Source organism: Leucopleurus acutus (assembly GCF_964270905.1).
Source record: "Leucopleurus acutus genome assembly, chromosome: 2".
Taxonomy (NCBI): Eukaryota; Metazoa; Chordata; class Mammalia; order Artiodactyla; family Delphinidae; genus Leucopleurus; species Leucopleurus acutus.
This window is the reverse complement of record NC_139143.1, coordinates 169,172,974-169,191,243: the sequence shown is the minus strand read 5'-3', so window position 1 is coordinate 169,191,243 and position 18,270 is coordinate 169,172,974. Positions and strand designations below refer to the sequence as shown.

Sequence of the window (18,270 nt, the reverse complement as noted above, 5' to 3'; positions counted from 1 at the left end):
AAGAAACCAGAAGCAGACCATTACAAAATAGTACAAAATAAATTCATATCTAGGATAAGCCCCTGCTAAGGAGACAACTCTAAGAATTAAAAGTAATATGAGGATGTAATTTATCATCCAAACCAGGACACTCCTAAGAGCAAAAAAAAGGGCAGTGTTAAGAAATATCCTCGGACACAGGTATAAACAAATACTGTCCTGGGTAATTCAGGACACATGATCACCCTATGTAAAAAGATTACAGGACTATATTATTCCAATTCAGACTAATATAGAATAATATTATATTCTAGTCAGGGAGTATAGCCTGTGACTACATTCTAAGCCTAAAAGAAATCTTATCGCTGGTACAAATGAAAGCTCTTGTCGTGTTCCTTGACAGACACACAAACCCTACCACTACCACCTGTCCCGGAGTCAAATACCATAAAACAATGCCACAGGCTGCTTGAGACTCAGGATGGAGAGGCTACCCAAACTCATCTGAAAGACCTTAGATAAATGTTTATTTCTCTGTGTCTCAAATTTCTTCCAAAGACTGTAATTCTTTACACTCACAAGATACAAAAGTTAGGTTAGGAAGACTAAACAATTGAACGCTGTTCTACAATGACCCGAAATATATTTTAATTTGACTCTGTACATTATTAGGATAAGGGGTGGGTGGGCGGGTGGGTGTGGGTGTAGGTACACACATTAGTTTTAGACCACAATTACATTACTAAAAATTAAATTCTCTTAACTATACATGAGTGACTAAGGATTTTTAAATTTTAAAAAATCATATACCATCACTAAAGGTTAGCTACATAAATGAAGAATAAACACAGTATCGTTTTATTACTGTGCATATTAAAATTATAGGGTAAAACCTGCAAATCAATTACGACCAGAGATGGAATGAGAGGCCTCCATGGAAGGGATATGATTAAGAACAAGTCACTTGAGCTGCATCTCTGGTTCTTCAAAATGAAGAAAATGATACCTAACCTGCCTACCTCAAAGGGAGCTTATGAGTCTCAAGTAAAAGAATGCTTAAGTTCTCAACTGTTTTTCCTTCCACTCTAACATGCCAGAGCCATATGACACACTTCCATTAGTAACCAAGATTTCTCCCAAGACAGTGATTTGGGAGAAATCCCCAGGCACCCATCCAAGGTGATTTTGATATTTGAGAATCACTGAAATGATCTTTATGAAATCATCCTGCAAATTACAGAGCTCTATACAAATGGGAAGTCTATTGTTTTGGCAAAACATCAGGCATGGACAAATCTTAGAAAGTTCCATCTTACCAGTTAATTTACAATCTTTGTGGTATGGCCTACACTAGACCCAATAATTTAAAAGGACACATAGGGAGGGAAAAAGAAAACTAAAATCAAAATAAAACTGAATGAAAACAAAAACCCATAACCCCCATTCAAAAATCAGAAGTGTAAAACATACAAACCTAAAATCTTTGACGTCTGCGTCAATCCCATTCTGCACTGGTAAACCATTGGTCTTGTCCATCACATCACCCTCCTCCTTCAAATCTCCTAGCTTATCTCCATCAAACGTACCCTTGTTCTTCTTTTCACCTTTGTCGTTTTCATCACTGTCTGCATCCCTTGGGCCCTGTTTAAAAAATAGCTTCAGCTTCACTAATCATCATCAACTAACAATAGTGGGCTACCACTGTGGACACCAGACTACACTAGATGCTAATTAGAACAGGAGAGTGTCCATGACCTTTCAAGACATTACAATCTAATTAACAGACAACACAGAGGCAGGAACACTGCAGAAAGTCTTGCCAAATGGGGGAGACAGACATACATTTATGTTACAGAGATTAGGACAGTCTTATCATGCCCAGTGTCCCACCACCCCATTTTCTTCCTTTCTACTCAAAGCCCGACCACAACTTTATATCTCTTGGTTCTACTTCTGTGCTCTCAAATCTAACTCTATAGAGTAGCTCAACTCCTAATAAGCCCCAGGAATGGCAGCTAATAGTATAGTTGGAATGTACTAAGCCTACAAAATGAATTTCCTACTTCCACTGCCGATGTAAACTCCTCCCTTACTTCTGAATATTGAGCTAAGTGTGGTCTAACATCATTCCAATTCGATTACTCTATACACTTCATCTTGGGATATATGCCCTGCTAATTTGCACCACCACCACCCCAGTTCCACCCAATATCTCATGGTTTACTGAAACTATAATTCACCAAACATCCTACACTTGATTTTTTTAATCCTTCAAAACATGTTAAATATAACTATGAAATTCTTTCACAAAGAGTACTCTAAGAAGTGCTTACCAGTTGCCTTCCACTGCCTGTCCCATACCAGGGACTACATGAGAGCGTGTTAAGCTGAATCATTAATGCAACAGAATTTATCTCTGAAGTGCTTCAAACTACAAAGATTAAAAGACTGGACCTAAAAGAACTGATGTGGTGCCAAGCATACTGATGTCCTGTTTTTTAAGGAAATTAAGTCTGTCTCCTCTTACCAATATTCTAGGTTAAGACATGGACATTTAAAGCAAATATGTCTTGATTTCCAGAAGGAAAAGAAGGTTTGGTATAGTGACTTGACATGGTACAGAAAGCTTTGCAAAACCTTATCCAAGGGTTAAGTAATTTTGCTTTTGTAAAACTAGAGAGAGGTAATCTTGCTTGTCCCCATCACTGACTTCTGGTTTAAGGAAGAAACAAATAGACCTGGACCAAAAGAAAGCTCCTGGTAAAAGGGAAGATCCAGTCAGAAGATGATGAGAACTACTGCACAGCATTTCCAGTCACCACAACCAAATTTCATTTGGGGGGGTGGGGTGGGGAATCACAAATGGAAGCTAAAGCAGCAGACACTCAGTTATGAATGGGTAGGTAGGCCTGCAAATGCAAAATAAAAAGATGCTCTCAAAGTAGTTCTTAGCCATCTCTGGCCCAGAAAGACCAGACTCAGGGACCTTGACGATCTTAGACCTTTCAACTACCAGTTCAAAGCCCATTTTGCTTTCAAAATCATTCTCTGTTCAAATGTGACACAGAAAAAGAAAGATTTCATGGCTAGTATGAATAAAGGAACATATACCAGAAGGGAATTAGAAAGGATATAGTTTTATAAAACTTAGTTTTATGTAGCAGCAAGATGGTAAACTATAGTTTTGGCAGCAAATGAGACATAACTTCTACATCTTCAAAGTATTATACTGTTATTGGTTCAAAAGGAGTAAATGACAGCCAATTAAGCATGACATTGAGATCCCAAACCAGATATGGGAATATGACAGGATTCTAAAGAAAGAAAGAGCTTTCAAAATGTCCAGAGATAAAAGCTCCCTCCTCCTACAAAGGCAAAACTGACAGAAGCTATGTACTCATTTTTATATCCCCAGTACTGAATACTGTGCTGGGCAGAAGTTCAAAAAATATGACAAAGAAAACTGAAATGACAAAAAAAATCCTGCAAAACTGAACTGATATGGATCCTCCCATTATCTTTATCATCAGGTTAAGAGTCCAGGAGGTGGTGATAAACAACTGTACCTGAATTAGACACCACTAATGTCAATAATTAAAAAAAGTATTAGAAGGATCATCCCATCCTACCAACACACTTAAGTAATCTCCCACAAATCTACAAATCAAGTCACTGGCTCAGGAGGAGCAGTTCAGCTCCAATTTCTCATAAGGAGTTCAAAAGGTCTACAGGCAGGGCTTCCCTGGTGGCGCAGTGGTTGAGAGTCCGCCTGCCGATGCAGGGGACACAGGTTCTTGCCCCGGTCCGGGAGGATCCCACATGCTGCGGAGCGGCTGGGCCCGTGAGCCATGGCCGTTGAGCCTGCGTGTCCAGAGCCTGTGCTCCGCAACGGGAGAGGTCACAACAGTGAGAGGCCCACGTACCGCAAAAAAAAAAAAAAAAAAATGTCTACAGGCAAAAATGGGAAGGAAATTTGATAAAGCAGCAATAGGAAGTTTCACCAACAAGCAAGAAATCTGGGTCCAGAAGAGACTCACTCACCAAATCAATGTTCTTCATGATCTTTCCCCAGTGACCCTTCACAAGGGCTTGCTGAGAAGCTGCTTCCCTTCTGTAACAGCCAACGGCTCTGGCCTGAACACTTAGTCACTCATACTTACATTCTCAATTTTACTACCAAGGGCAGATTTTCAAAGATATCCCTGGGATGGGCTGGTTTTTGCCAATGTTACACAGTCCACTTATATAAAATATAGCTACCTGGTTTTCTACTCTGACTAGGCTAGTAATGCCTCAGCAGAACAGTAGGTTCCTCCTATTTGACAGTGAGGGACCCAAGGAAGGCTTCCATACTTGATCTGGATGGGTTACAGTGGGTGTTTCCATTTGATAGAAATTCATGAAGATAAACGTTTATGACTTGTACACGTTTCTGTACATGGTTTTAACAAGTTTTAACAAGTTCAGTAAATCAACAAAAGCCCTAAATTAAAATAGTTGACATGAAGTCTGATTTCTGAATGACACCAAGAACACAAGTAGGAAGCTATTCTGTCAAAAGTCTGTTATTAAAAGAGAATACAGAATACAGGGTTCAGGATCATAAAAATGGTCTCTTAGAAATCTGGGGACCCTAGAGAGAGAAGAATAAGGGTATAAATGGGCTGGTATGTTTTATGGGATTTTAAAGTTTTTTTAATGTGTAAGATAAAGTATTCCTTTAGGAAAATACTAACCCAGATTGCATAGAACCTATACTCTATCTCAACTGCTAACATTTACTGGACTTTGGACAGGTCATTAAACCTGAGTCTTAGTTTCCTTTTCTATAAAACAGGGATCATTTTGTTTAAAACAGAGTAGTTGTAAACATCAATGAAATGATGCATATGCAAAAGTTTATTATAAAGTATAAACCATTTTATACAAATATGATACTAGTAAAAACTATGCACTGGGATAATATTTCTTATATAACATTATCTGTGATTTTAAGATTAAAAATCTTCAATGCTCCCAATTAAGTGGTTTAACTCAAAGAAAAGGGTAGAGCCCATCTGGCCCTCCCAGAGACACTGTCATTTTCACAATGCAGAGTGGCTCTATTGTTAGTGTTGAACATCACAATCTTTTTAAAACTTTGCAAGTGTCTGGGCTTTCTCCCAGAGATTCTGATTTAACTGGTCTGTAGAAGCTCCCACAAATGTTTTTAAAAGTTTCTCTTCCAATAAGCACTCACAATTGAGAACCACTACAATTAAGTCCAAATAAGTATCCTAAAGGCAAGGGGTATGTTTTGCTTTTTTGTCACATATTACCTAGCACATATTAATACTAAAAAAGTCTATTGAATAAATGAACTAAAAAACAAAGAAGGATTAATAGCATCCTTTTGTCGTAGGCTCCCTTTAGATAAATTACAATCCAAAACTGTAACCCAAATTCAGGCCTCAGAGAGTGCTCAAAATGCAAAGAGGCCAAGCCCAATCAAAATCTCTAGAGTAGGGCCAAGGAGGGTTCTTGAGAGATCAGATCCCAGATCTACACAGAGATGGAACAATATGTTCTGTTGCTAGATATCAAAGAACCGAGAGAAGAGCAGACAGAAAGAAGAACCAGGTAGAGCGCGGATCACAGTCCACCCAGCCATGGCTCAGCTTCCTCAAAAGCCTCACATAACAGGGGGAATATTTCAGGGAATACCTATTTTCTGAATGAAGTCAGAGAAATGAGAACTTAATTTTTCCTGCTATTGCAGAGATCCCACCACAAAGCTCCACATGGCAGAAGTCACATTCAATGAGATCAGTAATTTTCTTCCCTTTTTTCCTAAAACAGTATTTTTGTGTATCTGCTTGACACTCAAGTCCTAAAGCCATAACATTAACTAAAATATTGGTTTCTCCTGTGTACACTTCTCAGTTTTTCACAAAATGCCCCCAAAACACCAAAATGTCAATTTTCTTTGAAGTTCAGCAGCTCAGTAGCTCCACTAGTAAAAACTTTCAAATATTAAAAAAAAATGAGTAAAAGTTTGAAATTACTAGTCATGTGAATTACTTTTAAATTAACATATTAAATATAATCGTATTGTGAGAAACGAATAAGCAAACCAAAGTAGCATATACCTTAGTAAAAAGCAATACAGCTAAGAACTGAGATTAGAACAAAGTGTGAATTCAGGTCCCACCACTTCCCTTCTAACCCTCATTTTCCTCATCTATAAATTCACAGGGACAACATCAGCCTCAAAGGGTTGTTGTTTCAGGTATTAAATAAGGCAATTCATGAATGTGCAATTCCTTTTAAAAGATTATTTTAAATATTTTGTCTAATTTTCACGTTTTTCCCACTGCCTTTCTCAGACACACCCACCTTCACCTTCACTCCCCCTAAAGCTTCAAATTTGCTGGATAGCTTATGTTTTCCCCCCTGGAAAGACTATGGCTTTAATTATTAAACCCTCTGTCCCACTGACTTTTCTGAAATATCTGTACAGAATCAAGCCACCACCAATTATTACATTTCATCAAATCTGAGACACCATCAATTTATAAGACATACCATCATTTTATGTGTTGCTAAAAAGGAAATACTGGCAATTAAACTATATCATTTAACTCATTCCAATTTCAAAATGAACAAAAGTGGGGAGGTGTGCGCTTTAGAAACAGTGGAACGTGGAATATACCAGGCATTGTGTATATGATCACCCAATTCCTGGTATGCAAAAAGGTAAGAAGAGTGTTCCCCTCTGCTGTGGTACCCACCATATCCAGGAGGAAAAAGAGACGAAAACCAAAAAAGGTTTTCTGAAAGTTGTGCTTTTTAAACTTTTTATTTAGTCAGTGTCTAAAAGCTTGACATGGCAAAGCAGAGCACACAGATTTCTTGTTCAAAGGAAGCTCAAATCTGAAGGGGCTCCAACCTGAGATAAAAGTTTCTGAATTTGATCTGTAATCTTCCAAGAAAATTATAGAGCAGTATTTAATCTAACTTTAATTTTATACAAATCACCTGTGGGTCTTGTCAAAATGCAGACTTTGATTCAATAAAGTCTGGAGTAGAATCTGAGAGTCTGCATTTCTAATAAGCTCCCAGGTGCTGATAATTTTACTGGCCCAGGGACTTTGTGGAGCAAGATTTTATAAGGCTTACAAAGCATTTTCATATATATTACATAGCCATATGAATTAGACTTTGTGCAAATGAGGAAATTAAGGTCCAGTTGAGACTCAAACCCCTGCATTACACTCCACAAAGTTTTTAAACAAAAATCAATTAAAGTGGCACTGGCTGCCTGAAACAAATGCAGTGGAGGCTAGAAAAGCAAGTCATCAATTTTGTGACCTAAGTGAATTGCCATGAGTGTGCAAGCATCCTCTAGGTCAGAAAGCAGCCAGTCTCTACAAATAAGCAGAAAGGTCTTCCCAAGATAGTTTTTCTAAAAGTCTTTCTTCTGCAAATTTAGGGTGGCCTTGACCCTAACTGAAGTTTACAATGGTCTTCTCATTTACCTAGGAACCATAAACCAGAAAGGTAGAAATGACGATCCACTTTTCTGACTGGCTAGGCTTCAATCTATGTGATCATCAGCTGGTATTTCAAAAGACCAATAGCAGGGTCCTTGGATGGGTAATTTCACCCAGTGGCCTCAAAATATAGTAGTTACATATGATTGTGTAACCACCCAGAACCATGCTTTGTTTTGTTTTGGGGTGTTTGGGGGGATGGGTAAGGGGACCTGGCTTTTTCCACGAATCAGTAAAATAAAGGATATAAAAAGGAAATAAATTAAAAGACTTGACTCTGACTTAACTGGTATTCTGAGTTTTCCCATTATTCTGAAAACTGCTACCCTGAAGTTTCTGATTCATACTCAGAATACTATCAAAACTTTACAGTGGGTGCTGAGAACAAAACATTGCTGTCAGATTCTTTTCAACAGCCTGCAAGTACTCTTATCTCAGAAGCCAAAACAACTAAGCTGAGTCCATTTGTACACTCAAAATGAACTTACGAAAGGCTCAGGAAAGCTAGACAAAGAGTTAAATACCTTCATTCAAGCTTTAACCGTAAAACAACCTTATTGAAAATGGAAAACCACTGCAAATGAGTAATTACTTTAGTTCTAAACCCCTTTAACTGAGAAGTTAATCAGAGTCTGGCTTATCTGTTGTCAGTATCTGAGAATAGCCCCTTAGTACTTGATTTGAAGTCTACATTCATTATGCCATCAGCGATGATGTTTTTTTAGCTCTCAGGGGATTAAAATGCGGCTTCTCCAGGGCTTATTGGAGGTAATGTTGATACAGCCACCCCAAAAAGAAAAACATCTGAGTGCTCTGATCCATAAACCATCAATTACTACTCTTTAGAACAATTATCTACAAGAAGCAGATATTCTGTCTTCCTTGGCCTCTGAACTCAGCACTCTGAATGACAAACTAGATTTATTTAAAAAAAAAAAAAAAAAAGGCCCACCTCTTCCCATAAGATCAGCAGGATACAACCAAAAAGCTCATAAAGCAGTTCATTGATCCTCAGTTCTCCATCCACCAAAAGTTTACACGTGCCAATATGATGGACTGACGTCACTAATCAGTCTTCCTGTATCACCATTTAGGTGCAACTCAAGTCAAAATACAGCATAATAGGATAATATTTCATTACCCACGACCTTCCTTCTGAAAAGTTGGAACACAGATTTGGAGAATTTTCATTTATCGTTATGCAAACCTCAGCAGCTCAGTAACGCAGATGCTTTTTAGAGAGTTCAATTTTCTGACCTCTATCCTGAGTTCCTCTATCCTGAGTTCTTCCAACTTCCTCTGGTGACAATACTAAAAATCACCAATCTCTCAAGACAATTAAGGATAGAAGCCACCTTTACAAAATCAAATAAGACACTGAATACAAATGATACAGCCTCGTTACAGATTAATGAAATAATTGTTGAAAAAGACAGAAACAGGAAAAAAAATAATAAGTCAGCCCCAGTGTTTTACCTTTCTCCTAATTCTAATTATTTTTCTTCTTCCTACAAACTTCACAGTAACCCAGGCACATGCCTGGGTGGCTAATGCCCAAGACTTAGAAGCTGGTCACACATTATAGAGAATTCATGGCAAGAGTCATACAGGTTCCAGTTCACCATAGTAATGACTTACCTATGCATGACACTAACTTTTCTCCTACAGTAAATAAATAAAAGTTATAGGCAGAAGTTGGAAGGCAGCACTTCCTCTGAGGAATCTGCACTCTTGAGATGAGGGAAGTGTGAGGTAAGAAAAAGAGGTGAGCTGGGGATAAGCTGAAAGAAGAGAAGAAGTAACACCATCCTTCCCATGAGACAACAGGCAAATGATCATTTTGCCTGATCCCATTCCTCACATCCAAAGGGTAGATCTTGTTCTTCCCAAGTAGCCTCCTGGGAAGGTTCAAATACAAGAAGTCTTTTCCAATCTGATCTACAAGCCACTAAACCTGACCTATGCCGCTGCAGGGTCAAAAGACCCAGAAGTAATCAGGTCAGCTTTGGAACAGCTACCGTGCAAGACTCAGACAAAAGCCCCAGTTTAGTCCCTTGATCTTCCTGAAGGTAATTATACAAATGAACGATCCTGTTCTGGCTAAATTCCTCAAACCAAATTTCTAGCTGTGGAGCTGGGAGAAATCCAAACCAGTCTCTTAAATAAGTTCATTTCGCACCCCCCACCCCCCATTTTTTTGGTGGAATCAAAAGCTCCGGCCACGTGTCAAATGTCAACGTCAGCTGAAGCATCCATCATCTTTGACGTGCCTAGAATAAAGCTAACTCCATGGGAATTCTGGTTACCTTGGATGCCACCTGTTATCTTCCCGCCAAGTAAGTCAACAATCATTCATTTCATGTCCACTAACGTATTAAAGAATCGAACTTGACACTTGAGAAAGCTGCACCAAAAATGTACTACTGTGACTCTAGAGAAGTTTCAAGTGGAACTGCGAAAATAGGACCAAGCCTCTGATACCTAGCAACAAATGTCTAACAGTAAAAACACTGACAACAAATGCTATCAAGATAAAAGAATGTAAGATAGTTGTAAAGGCAAAGTTATTATTATGATTTGGGGGAAAGAAGGTCTCTTAAAATGATTGCCAACCAGTAGTATTAGCCCAGAAAGACTTCAGGGAGAAAGTGCTTTGAAAAGGTACAAAACAAGTTGAGTCGGGAGAAAAGGAAGGAAGAAAGATTCAGGGTGCCTTTCATGGCCTTCCTAGCTGTGACTTGGAATATAAAACCAGTCACAGAAAACAAAATGAGGAAGACTCAAACAGAAATACATCTTAAGACTTCTAGATCTAGAAAGTCAATGGTATAAGAAAGAACTAGTTTTGAGAAAGGCTATCAAAGATGCTTGAGGAAGACTGCTTTAAGACTTCAAAAGGGAAGAGGCTGTAGACAGAGAAGCTGCTCTAGCTACAATTTAGCATCAGAGACGTCAATGGTGATGAATCTGAAAAAAACTGAAATACAGAATTAACAGAACTTCGAATTTCCTGATAGCCTGGGTAGGAGAAGCAAAGCTACTCAAAGAGGGCCAAAGATCATTCCATAGTTAAAGCCTAGCTAGCAAAAACAAGAATGACCCAACATATCTGATCCATTTTAAGGATCCTAGGGTATTGGCAAATCACTCTCTCAGATCTATTCCCTACTGACACCTGCCTTCAGCTTTGTGTTAATTCCTTCTCTTTTTATTTTTGTTTGTTTGTTTTAAACTAAAAATGGTGTTTTCTGGTAGGCCAATGAACTGCGATCTAGATTTAAGTCCTTACCTCACATTACTATCAATGAGTCCCAAAAAAACATCATTTCTCTATTTTTAAAAAGTTTAGTTTACATCTCCTGCTGTGTTCACTGAAATCTAATTGCAATAAAAGCGTTTTTTAAAACCCTGCACTTAGTGCTGTGAGTATCTAAGGAAACTAAACAGGCATGTTTTGCTTTAGGGGAAAGGGGAAAGAGAGAGAGAGAGAAAGAGAGATAGGAACAAGTTCCTCAAGCCAACTTACAAATCCTCCTTTTCTTAGACAGGAATCGCCCGGGGATGAGCTCAACACATACTCCACCATGCTAACGCCTAGTCCCCCACTCTCCGACCGTGGGGACAGTACAGAATTGACCTCACTGTTCACATGGAAACTCTGACCAGGTCTTCTCTGCACCATGATTGGCTGGGAAACTGAATGATCTACAAAAAAGATACACAAGCATGATACAGTGCAGCCAGAGGCTCAAACAAATTATGAGTGATGTCTCATGGATAAACCAATGACTGGGAATCAGGAAACCTGCCATGGTCAGTTGAGCCAAAACCTCCTATTGTGTTTTCCCTAAGTATAATATACTACATAAGCTAAGGAAACGGAACACACCCCTCATATATCCAGGATAGCAGAGCAATACAGCAGTTCACATAACTGGTTTATCTAGCTAAGTGGATAAATTAATGTTTACCCCTTTCAAGTAGCAGAATTTCTTTTTAATATATTTTATTGGTAATGTTACTGAAACAAAATGTGATCTTACTACCCTTTTTAAAACAACATAATTTGATCTTTTCTGATGACCACTGTCATCTGAGGTTCCATTCTTATATTGCTATAACACAGCACATCAGCTTTTGAATTTTCTGTCTCCTTCCTCCCTATCAACTGTCATTTCTTTCTGCTGTCGGTATGTCTGCCTCTACAAGTTCTCCCCATCCCTTTCTTCAGGGGTAGTCAGTCAGAAGAGTGTCCATACCCAGTGACTTATTTGGCCCAAACCACATTTATAGCTAGATCACCCCATACACAGTACACAGGGGCAAAGGGAGGAGAAAGAAACATGAACTTCAAATGGCAGGCATGGATTTTCTAATTCCAAGTATGCTGACAGCAGTACAGAACAAGAAGTTGTAGCTGAAATTACGGTCATTTCAAATAAGACCATTCCCCTGTGGCTAGCACTTCAGTAAAATATTGAAGACCTGATTTTGTGTTAATTATGTTTTAATAAATTACATCATATAAGCTCCCTCATGGCAATTATACCACAGGACAGGACATTGCTTGACATGCTTGTCACTGATGTAAAATTCACAACTTGCCAATTGCTGAGGAAAGGAGCTCTAAGACAGGCATAAATCACAGTACAGATGCTAGATCTAGATTACCTGATGTTCCCCAGGCACTGTCTCGCCATTGATCACCCAGGAATATTCCTTTTGGTCCATCTTTGCTGGATTCATCTGTTTCCCAAAACTTTTTACCTGGCAAGAGCTGCTGCAAATTAAAAATAATAGATGCTTTTAAAGAATTCATAAAGGATGAAAGTACAGCAGTCAACACTTTCTTTTAGACAAGGGTACTGAAGATGCTCACGTGCCCTGAAGGTCTTTAATCACAGTGTTCTGACTCCACAGATTGTGGTCAGAGCACTACTATATGTTTGGTAAAAGTCACAAAGAGGCCTAATGCAAGGGGGGCTACAGATCAACCCATCACAATAGAGGCTCAGCTTAAATATCTAGAATTATTCACTTAATCTATGCCAAGATTTTTAAGGGGGGGGGAGAATTCATACTAGACCTATCAGCTAACTGCTAAGAAGATTCTTACTGAAAAAGAAAGTACCTACAACTACTAAAAGGCTACTTCTGCCTACATGTGTACTAAGGGGCCCTACAAAGTTACTCAAGCTGTGGCATGAACTCAGACCCCAGCTATGGAACACTAGAGGCAAAATTCACCTCCTTCATACACAGAGATTCTGTTTAACTAAAATACTTTCAACATCACAAAGAAAAAACTAAAACAAACCAAAAACAAAAAAACTTCCCAACCACAACATTAACCTGTTCCAAGATTCTGGAAAGACAGAGCAGCTATTCCCCCATTACTGGAAGGGAAATAAAAATCTCCTCACCTCAGTTAATCTTAAGAATACTTAGTAATGCCATTAAAGTGACTTCACAAAACATTCCACACCTCATAAAAATGCAGGCATCACTAGCCTTAAATTAGCTTCAACCAAAGAAATGCAAACTACCCTTTCAAGCAAAACACAGTACAGTTTTGCACAAGATCAAAGCATTAGTGACCTGTTACAAAGTAAATTTCCACTAGAATCCCATCATTCTTCCTTCTGGTTATCAGCTTCACTCACTAAAATGTCCCTCTTATTTCTTCTAATTATGTTTTCACTTCAGCTGCTACTAGTCAAACAAGAAACTCAGAAGTCTGAGATAGTACACTGCTTTTGAGCATAAAAGAATGCTTTTGAGCATAAAAGAGCTGAATTTCTCAGAGGAACAGAATAAAAAACCAGAAAGTACAAAACATTTGCTCTCTCCTTGACAATAAAGGTTTACCTTTTCTATTTATAACCCATAACCCAATGATAATGAAGAAACATCTCAACTTTGCCCTCACTAAAACGAATCTCAGCTTTCCAACCTAAATTCTGGGTTTTCGACATCAATTTATTCTAGCTCTATAAAACTATCTGGTACACACGGGTTACTACCTGGAGCAAAGCAGTTTCCCTTGTACTTTTTTCCCCTACCTTGTTATCTTCTAGTCCAAGAAGGTCATGACAAAACACATTTCAGTCTGACACTTAATTGCACAGATGCATTGGTTTACTTGAAGATGAGCAGTTACAGCAGTCAATTCCTAATGTGCCTCTAGGGTTCATTCTCTGAGAGAAGCAAGGACACAGCTGGTCTGTTAACTTGAGGGGGAGGGGGAAGGGGTGGGAGGGAGAGCCCAGAGCATAGCTAGGCAGTGGAGTCAGGAAGCCCTGGACTAGACAACTCTGATGTGTCATAGGACAAACTGCAGGACTGCCCTGGGCCTCATCCTCTTTGCATTGATGAAGGAAGTATTTTTCAGGTTGCTGTGATGATTAGAGATGTTGCTGATGCGGGCCTAACACAATGCCCACCACGCAGGAGGTTCTCAATAAATGTATTCAGTGGCATTACACCAAGGCAAAACAGCTGTAAACCACAGATGGGACCCTGAAAATTAATGTGTACTAACGCACAGCTCTAGAATTCTTGCCTTTGAACTTATTTTTCTCCTCTTAATCTCAAAAATGCCCTCCTATAAGATTACAAATAGAATTTCTTTCCCTATTGGTTGTACCCTTCCCAACTAACATTCCAATTTTTCTCTTGTATTTTGTAGGGAGTGTAAGCAAACAGGAGTCTGCATCAACTTCTCCTCTGTGTACCAGAAGAAAGAATGTCAGCACAAGGGACTCCTCACTTGTTGGTTAACTTTAGTCTCCATATATTGGAAAGAGAGCAAAGATGATCAAATATATTCATTATGGTGCTCATCCCTCTCAACACAAATTTGGAAATCTTTATTCAAAACTCAAGCTTCTCTAAGCCACCAGCCTCCATGTGCAAATATAGTCTGTCCATAATTTGTCAAATTGCTTAGTGAAAGCAGCAGCCCTTGAACTCAAAGCTTCAAAAATGACTTCTAAGATCTTGTCATCTTTCCTCATAGCTTGCCAGGTTGTCGCAACATGCAAAGCCAGCAAAAGCAGGTCCATATATAAGCAAGGCTGTTTCCAGGCCAAATTCTCTCATAAGGAAACAATAATACAACAAACATGCAGAAAGGTACTAAAAAGTGGAGACTGTACTTCAAAGTAGTAATAGATGCAACAAATCTCAAAGGAATACAGTCATCCCTCAGTATCCATGGGGGGCTGGTTCCAGGAGCCTCCTTGGATACCAAAATCCTCAGACACTCAAGTCCCTTATATAAAATGACGTAGTACAATGCATACAGTACACACTGAAAAATTCAAGACCCTAGTCACATACCAAGAGGAAATGGTGTCTTCCACTATTAACAGTATGTATAAACATAAATCCTAAATAGATGCTAGAAGCAGCCCCCAAAGTAGTAAAACCCCATATGCTTTGGCAAAGTAACCAAGATCAATTAACTATTATTAATGAAAACAGCAGGGATTGAAAAGGCAAGTCTGTAAGAGATAAAGAAAAAGGAAGTGGTAGAAAAAGGTGATAGCAAGCCAATTCTGGGAGGAATAAAAACAGAACCTATGGCTTGCAAGAGTGCTCTGCAGATGAAGAAAAGTAAACTACTGTATCAAGGTACCTGGGCAAGGACAGAAGCAAACTTAGCAAAGCTCCTCAGAGTCTCTGGACCTTCCACAGCATTTCTCTTTCCTCCAAAACATACCCTTCTCCACTCTTCAGCTGTGTGGCAAGCAGCACCTGCAACAACTCCTAATGTCTGTACCTCTTGGTACTCAGTCCCTTGTGTAATTCCCCCTCTTATCCTATCTGTGGGCTGAACCTACTGACTTGCTCCTAAGGAGTAAGAGAGGGCAAAAGTGAGGGGGTGGCGCTTTCAAGACTGTCTTTAAAATACTGACTTCCATCTTGCCTCTACTCCTCTCTCACCCTCTCACCTTCTCACTTTAACGAAGCCAGCTGCTGTACTGTGAGCTGCCCAACAGAGAGGCCCATATGGCAAGGAACCAAGAGAGGTCACTGGACATCAATTCCTTAGGAACTGAGGCCCTCAGTCTAGCAACCCACGAGAAACTTAATCCTGATATCAACCACATGAGTAAGCTTGGAAGCAGCCCCTTCCCCAGTTGGTCTTTGAGATGACTGCAAACCCAGCTGAAATCCTGACTGCAGCTTGTGAGGGACCCTGAAATAAAGAATCTTGCAAAGTCATGACTGGGTCCCTGACCTACAGAAACTGTGAGGCTTAAACAACATGTTGTCTTAAGCCACTAAATTTTAGGGTAATTTGGAACATAGCAATAGATAACTAATACAGCTGCGAATATACGGAAGCGTTTTCTTTCATTGAAAACATCTTTAAGAGTCTGTTTTCAAGAAGCACTTCTTGTTCCATTTCTAATATCTAAAATCAAAGTGCTTTTTTTGAATTTGGAAAAAATTACATCCATTCCATTTCATGTTTTCCCCTATTTTGTCTTATAGCCCTTCTGTATTAAAAAAAAAAAGATTGGCTTTTTAAATTCAGCAAAATTAAATGGACTTAGACTTGTTAAGCTTACTGAGAATTAGTAGCAATCACACAGTCAAGAGTCATCTAAAATAAAGACATTCGAATCTGATCATATTAAAAGGAGCTATAATCTACTGAATATAAAACAAAGTGATGATGAGTATCCAATTGTTATTTCAAATTCAGATTCAACCACTCTAAAGGTAATATCATCCACAGCACTGGCTAAAACATCCTGGTTCACCAACCCACATCAGGAGTTGCCAAACGTTCACTTAAGCCACACCTAAATTCAATCATCAAACATTCAAATGCAACTAGTGTATGAAAAGACAGTTACTGCTTACCCCATCAAGAACTTGGAAATATTGTTCTTTGACAGGACAACAAAGAACAGATCACAGAAGAGGTTTACAAAATTCTACTTAAAGAAATATTAGGCAATTAGAGGATTAAAAGATTTCACAATTCTAAAGGAAGATAAGGGAATTAGAAATTGGTCCAACAAAAGAAAAGGAGACCCAAGGAGTCAGATGTAGGCAGTATTAACCAATATGCATGTTTAGGGAGAGGACATATGATGCACAAACAAGTCTGTCCTTATAAAAGCAATTAATGCATCAGGCTAGATAGTAGCTTGGGTACAGCAGCCACTAAAAACATCCAAGTAACTTCCCTGGCTCAGACTGCTTACCAAGCAAACTTGAGAACTTTGCTTCCTCCTATAGCCAAACATGCTGATCACTGAACACAATTATCCTGTCCACTTGAGAGTTGTTGTTTCTCCTTATAAATTAGTAAATTGCATTTTAGTTTTCATACATTAATCTCTTGTGGTTCTAGTCAGTATAGGTCAGTTCTATAATCCAATCACCTCTAAATTAGTAAATCCCTTTCAAGACCTACAAACTGAGAACCAGGGCTTGGGAGGTCCTACCATCCGACACAGCAATACAACAGACCTTGTACTCTTCCATGTACTGTCCCATTAAATGGGATTCCTAAGTGCCTCTCCAGTAGTATCTGCTCTCCGGTCTTTAGGAGAAAAACACATACACTACTTATCCCAGCTTGAACCACAGGAAAAGACTTAAGGAGAGTAAAGAAATCAGTAAGCTTATTCATGAGGCTTCTGGAGAACAAAGTAGAAATCAAACACTGGTTTATGAGCAATGTTAGCCACTTGGGAAACCTCTAAATTGTGTTTGGAAACACCTTTTTTTTTAAATCATCTAACAGAAAAGACAATACACAAAGCCACACTTGCACAATCGACCACCACATTAACCCCTACCAAGAGTCCTTTAAACAGAGGTGGAGACAATAAACTAAAAGGCTGAGAACATCAAAAACCTCTAGGCTTCTTATTTTAAGTAATATAGTGGTAAAACATACACAACTACTCTGAAATCACTTTAAAAAACAAACAACAAAAAACTGGTTTCAGGGGGCTTCCGTGGTGGCGCAGTGGTTGAGAGTCCGCCTGCCGATGCAGGGGACACGGGTTCGTGCCCCGGTCCAGGAAGATCCCACATGCCGCGGAGCGGCTGGGCCCGTGAGCCATGGCCGCTGAGCCTGTGCATCCGGAGCCTGTGCTCCACAACAGGAGAGGCCACAACAGTGAGAGGCCCGCGTACCGCAAAAAAAAAAAAAAAAACTGGTTTCAAATCCCAACTCATCTAGGCCTCAGTTTTCTCACCTATAAAATGAACTGTTATGAACATTAAATAATATAGTGTGTAAAGGAGTAGTACAATGCTGGACTCACAGTAATCACTCAAAGAATTAGCTGCTAATATTATTTAATAACAAAATAGTAACCAACAGACTTCACACTACTAATGGCATAGCCAATGAAATGCTGTGTACTCAGCTAGCAGATGTGAGCACAACATCACCCAGCCCACTTCAGTGAAAATCTATAAAATTAGGAGCCCTAACAAAACACTGCAGGAAGAACTATGATTAGAGCTTTGCAAAAACTAAGAGGCAAGCTGATTATTAAAGACTAGATGTGTTTGACCATACCACCGTTAATACTTGCATAGATGGAAACTCCAATAAGCACTCTGTACTCAAGAGGACTGCTTACACACAACACAGGCTGCATAGAGCTATCTCTCAGAGCAGAAATTTGGCTTCTCGAGGAGTACTGTTCACAGGGATGCTACAACCCCGAAGGCATGAACAGGTTTAATCATCTCATGTGGCAATGCAAACTTCCAACAC

The 18,270-nt window shown here is 39.1% G+C and overlaps 1 protein-coding gene across 12 annotated transcripts in view; it reads right to left on the bottom strand.

Moving 5' to 3' along the window:
• The window catches only part of PUM1 (pumilio RNA binding family member 1), a 164,755-nt gene that overhangs the window by 62,835 nt on the left and 83,650 nt on the right, over positions 1-18,270 (bottom strand). For 8 of the 12 annotated variants that reach the window (XM_082833305.1, XM_082833311.1, XM_082833313.1 and 5 more), the window contains 3 exons: positions 12,183-12,291; positions 11,038-11,216; positions 1,454-1,620 (listed from right to left, as the gene is read on the bottom strand). In XM_082833305.1, coding sequence (XP_082689431.1) covers positions 1,454-1,620; positions 11,038-11,216; positions 12,183-12,291 — 455 coding nt within the window. The remainder of the gene's footprint in view (positions 1-1,453; positions 1,621-11,037; positions 11,217-12,182; positions 12,292-18,270) is intronic. The other 4 variants (XM_082833315.1, XM_082833316.1, XM_082833306.1 and 1 more) reach the window with 2 other exon arrangements.